Source organism: Cyphomyrmex costatus, unplaced genomic scaffold (genome assembly GCF_001594065.2).
Source record: "Cyphomyrmex costatus isolate MS0001 unplaced genomic scaffold, Ccosl1.0 scaffold795, whole genome shotgun sequence".
NCBI classification, from domain to species: domain Eukaryota; kingdom Metazoa; phylum Arthropoda; class Insecta; order Hymenoptera; family Formicidae; genus Cyphomyrmex; species Cyphomyrmex costatus.
The window spans coordinates 12,359-17,420 of record NW_017280370.1 but is presented as its reverse complement, the minus strand read 5'-3'; the positions used below and the strand labels follow the sequence as shown (position 1 = coordinate 17,420).

Genomic DNA, 5,062 nt, shown 5'->3' with positions numbered 1-5,062 from the left:
TATACCAGACCACCATACGTGACTACGAGCTAACATTTTCATTTTCGCAATACCAAAATGTACACTATGCAATTCTTGTAATATTCTCTTTTGTAATACTTTAGGTATAATAACTCGGTGTCCGCGTAAAATTACTCCTTGTTGTAAACTATATTCCAATTATTTATTACGTGACTTATTCTCTTTATCTATTTCTCTTTTGCTTTGTAATGCTTCTAGTATTTTGCATAACTGTGTATCTTGTTTAGTAGCTGTAACTAATTCTGTAAATGTAACCGGTAGAGATTGAATCGTATCGATTTGAAATGCATCAATTACATCATATTCGCGTCTTTCTTGTTTTTCAATTGGTAATCGTGATAGGCAATCAGCGTTGTTATGTAATTTTGTATTCTTATATTTAATTGTGTAATTAAAACCGCGTAAAAACAATGCATAGTGTTGCATGCGCATTGCACTATATACAGGTAAACTTTTTGATTGTGCAAAAATGTGAACTAATGGTCTATGGTCGGTGTAAAGTACAAACTTATTTCCGTACAAATATTGGTAAAATTTTTTTATTCCAAAAATTATGCTGTAAGCTTCTTTATCGATTTGAGCGTATTTTTTTTGTGTATTTATTAATGTACATGACGCGTATTGTATCGCTCTTTCCGTTCCATTTGGATATATGTGTGATAGAACAGCCCCTACACCATAAGAACTGGCATCCGTAGCTAAAATTAGCGGTTTTTTTTGATCGTAATAAGCTAATATTTCGTTGTTTTGAAAAACTTCTTTTGCCTTTTTGAAAGCAGTATCACATTCTTGTGTCCAAAGAAATGGAGTTTCTTTATGTAGTAATTTATTCAATGGATACAAAATTGTACTGAGATTTTTAATAAAACGGCTGTAATAAGTTACAAAACCTATAAATGCTCTAACTTCGGACACGTTTTTTGGAATTGGCATATGTTCTATTGCTTCTATTTTCTTTTTATCTTTGTGTATTCCCTGACGGTCTATTATGTATCCGGAATATTCAATTTTATCCACAAAAAACTCGCTTTTCTTTAGATTAACTTTTATGTTATATTCGTGCAATCGTTGAAAAACTAATTCTAGTCTGTGTAAATGTTCCGTATCGTTTGTGCCTGTCACTTTAATGTCGTCCAGGAAAACTGTAACTCCTGGAATATCTTTTAAGATATTCTCAATTTCTCGTTGCCAGATAGCTGGGGCAGAGGCTATTCCGTACATTAGTCTTGTAGGTTTGTATAATCCACGATGTGTGTTTAATGTAAGATACTGTTGATCTTCTTTTCTAACCTCTAACTGTAAGTAAGCCTGCTTCAAATCAATTTTTGAAAATGATGTTCCACCCGCCATTTCGGAGAAAAGTTCATCAATTGTAGGTAAAGGGTGATCATCAACAATTAAATTAGGGTTAAGTGTAACGCTATAATCTCCACATATCCTAATCTTTCCCCCTTCTTTTAAGACTGGTACGATGGGTGTAGCCCATTCAGAAGTATTAATTTTTTCTAGAATTCCAGCGCTTTCTAAATTTTCTATTTCCTTATCCACTAGTGGCAACAATTTAAAAGGTACTGTGCGATGTTTGAGAAAAATAGGTTGTGAATTTTTCTTTAGTGTTAAATGAGCTTTTTTATCTTTAATAGAATCAAGATTTTCTTCGAAAATACTTTTATATTTTTGTAAGATATTTTCTAATTGCTGGTTTGTATTTACCATTAGTAATTCTTCTGAATGAGTACTTAATGATAATTCCTTAAGAGCTGTACAATGTAAAAGTTGGCGTAGCCATTCGCGGCCTAATAACAGTTTTCTGTTTACCTTTGTAAGATAAATATTTAATTTGCGTTTCACATTTCCGTATTTAACATTTACTACGATGAACCCTACGGTTTGTAACGTGTTTTCACAGAAAGTCATTAATTGTAAGTTCGTTGGATGTATGATCGAATTTGGAAACAAATTGAGCATTTGACCTTTATTTGCTATTGTTACGGCCGCTCCGCTATCTACTTCAAAATCTATATTTTTATTATTTACCTGTAATCGTGTGATGAATTTACCTTTGTATTCACCTTGTTCTAATTGTGAAATCATAATATTATCCTGACATGTTGTACTGAGAATGTCCTCTAATTGATGTGTTTGGCTTTTGTTTTTAAAACACACTGATTGGAGATGCCCTTTATTTCCACAAGCATGACATTTGATATCGCGACTTAATGTGCACTGTGTAGCTAAATGTCCTTTACCGCATCTGTAACAATGAATATTTTTATTATGATATGTATTAAGCGATGTATTATTTTTAGTAGAATTCGGTGTAAATCGATGTTCGGTCTTCTTCTTCTGATAGTTGTCGCGTGTCTTCGGTTTTTTTCCTATGTTCTTCTTTGAATCTGCCACCTGTACCAGTGCTGTACTCGAATTTTGTAACTGATCTGTATCTTTCGCCGACATCTCCATACTCGTTGCCAGCTACACCGCCTTATCGAAAGTTAAGGCACGGGATTCCAAAAGTCTTGATTGTATTCTCGTGCTTTTTATACCAAATACGAACTGGTTCCTTAACGCTGTTTTGAGATACGTTCCAAAATTGCAGTTAATGCTTAGTTTCTGTAATGCCGCCATATATTGTAATATAGTTTCGTTTTCGAGTTGACGCCGTTGTTGAAAACGGAAATTTTCGGCAATTTCCAGAGATGCTGGAGCGTAGAACTCTTGTAATTTTTCAACTACCTCCCCGTATTCTTGTTCATAAGGGTCCACTGGCACGCATTTGTTGCAAATTACATCGAAAGCAGCAGGTCCGATATAATGTAATAAGTATGATACCTTATTTTCAGCGGGTACTTTGAAAAGTTTAAAAGCCCCTTCGAGTCGACTTAACCAGCGTGGCCAACTCGCTGTGATATCAAACGGCTCGATGTGAAACATTGCTTGTACACGTGCTTCCGCCATATTCTTTGTAATGTAGTGGTCTTCTTCTCAGCGCAGATTCTTTCACTTTAGCCTCGTCGCCAATTGTTATAACTTTTTGGAAAGAGTTGGGATTGAATCCGGAGGAGTCGAGATGTATAATGTAAAATAAATCCTTTATTATATCGGAGTTCGCACAATCTTCCGTCGCCGGTCAACGATCGCCGAGGCACGTCTAATCACGACGCGTGCTCCTTTATCTCTGCTCTAATTGTCGATCCGCAGACACAAAGATCAAAACGAAAAGCTCTTTGTCTTTATGTATCCTCCCGTGAGATGTCGCTTCCTAATGCGACGCATGATATGCTAAATCTTATGATAACACTCTGGTACTCGATCTAACCGCTTCCGACGTCCTCGCAGACGATACCATTCTACCTTCATTTAGCTATAAAATGACCACCCCTAAGCCGGAAGGGTCTAACAGAACAACGGCAAATAACAACATGTACGGTACTTTGAAATACGTCGTTGAAACCGTCCCTTTCTTTAACGGTCAAAATATTCCATTGACTTATTTTATTGAAGGATGCGAAGAAGCAAAATCTATGCTACCTGCGGAAGCAGAGTGGCAATTCACCAAAATAATAAGAAGTAGAATTGTAGGAGAAGCGCGACGTACTATACAAGATAGGAACTTTAACAGTGTAAGCGAATTAACACAGTATTTAAAGCAAGTTTACGGGCCTGTTAAAAATGTATATCAATTGCAAGGAGAGCTAGGGTGTATTTATCAGAAAAATAACGAAGACGTAATTACATACGCGAATAGAGTTAAAATTTTAGGAAAACAAATATTAGAATCTTATAAAAATCCAGGAAATGATCCAACAAGCCAAAACATTAAAGCTGCATTAGAGAAAGACATGTGTAAGTACTTCATAAGAGGATTGAAACCCGAAATCGAGCAAAGAATAGCTAGGAATTTGGGCGTTACGGAAACAGTAGCAGACGCGCTTAGGATAGAAAGAGAGTTACAAGAGATGACAGATTTACGACAGGGACAAGGAGGAGGATCAGGTCAAGGCCAACGACGTGACACTATAAGCCCTTTAAAAGAAAGTTGTCAAATATGCCATAAAGAAGGTCACGTAGCTATTAACTGTAGGAAACTAACATCTGTTTCCCAACCTAAGCCTGATTTCGGAACAGAAATTTTAATTTGCCAAATTTGTAAGAAACGCGGACACAATGCCGATAAGTGTCGATTTCGTGATCCTCGATCTTCAAGACCCGTAAATGTATTACAAATAGATAAAGTCCCTTGTCAATTATGCTCAAAATCAGGGCATAACGCCAAAACTTGCCGAATAAACAATAATCTGTCCCAAAATAAAAATTCTATTACTTGTCAATGGTGTGATAAATCTGGTCATCTCGCTAGCAATTGTTGGAAAAAACAGAACTCCGAACGCGATAGTGATAATAAAACGAAAATTGTTTGTCAAATGTGCAATAATTTCGGACATATTGCCAGAAATTGCCGTTCAAATTTAAATCAATCACAGAATGCCAAAGATAACGCGTTTTGTCGCTATTGTAAAGAAACCGGTCATTTGTTGGAATCATGTAAATTGCGAATCGCTAGTAACAATCGTAGGAGAACCGATAATCAGGGAAACTCTCAGGGCCCTTTGAAATCGGGTGTGCAACAGGGGTCCGAACAAATCTCACACCCGACTACCTCACAAGAACGCAAGTAGGTAAAAATATATCAAATATACGACAAGTAACGGTAAATTTAGATAAACATAGTCGCGCGCCCACAGTTCAAATAAAAGATTGTAAAATAATTCCGCACATAACATTAATGCTAGACACAGGATCCGGACCAAATGTTATTAAAGAAAAATTTGCTCCTAAAAATAGAACAGTTAATTATAATAATATCTTAAAATTAAATGGCATAAACGAGTATCCTGTGTACACTCTCGGGGAAATAACGATATCTCTCTTCAAGCAAGACGTAACTTTTCACCTCATGTCAGACGACTTTCCGATTTCTCAATTCGGAATATTAGGTAACGATTTTTTTCAACAAACTTTTTCCAAAATAGATTACGCA

General features: G+C 36.0%; 1 protein-coding gene across 1 annotated transcript; it reads right to left on the bottom strand.

The window, feature by feature from the left end:
• Positions 1 to 632: 632 nt before the first annotated feature.
• On the bottom strand, positions 633 to 2,979 carry LOC108781205 (uncharacterized protein K02A2.6-like; the record flags this gene model as incomplete). Its single annotated transcript, XM_018549120.1, has 2 exons — positions 2,579 to 2,979; positions 633 to 2,275 (listed from the first exon to the last, which is right to left on the bottom strand). Coding segments are annotated over exons 1-2 (2,044 nt in total), but the record flags the coding sequence as incomplete, so codon positions are not given.
• Positions 2,980 to 5,062: the final 2,083 nt, after the last annotated feature.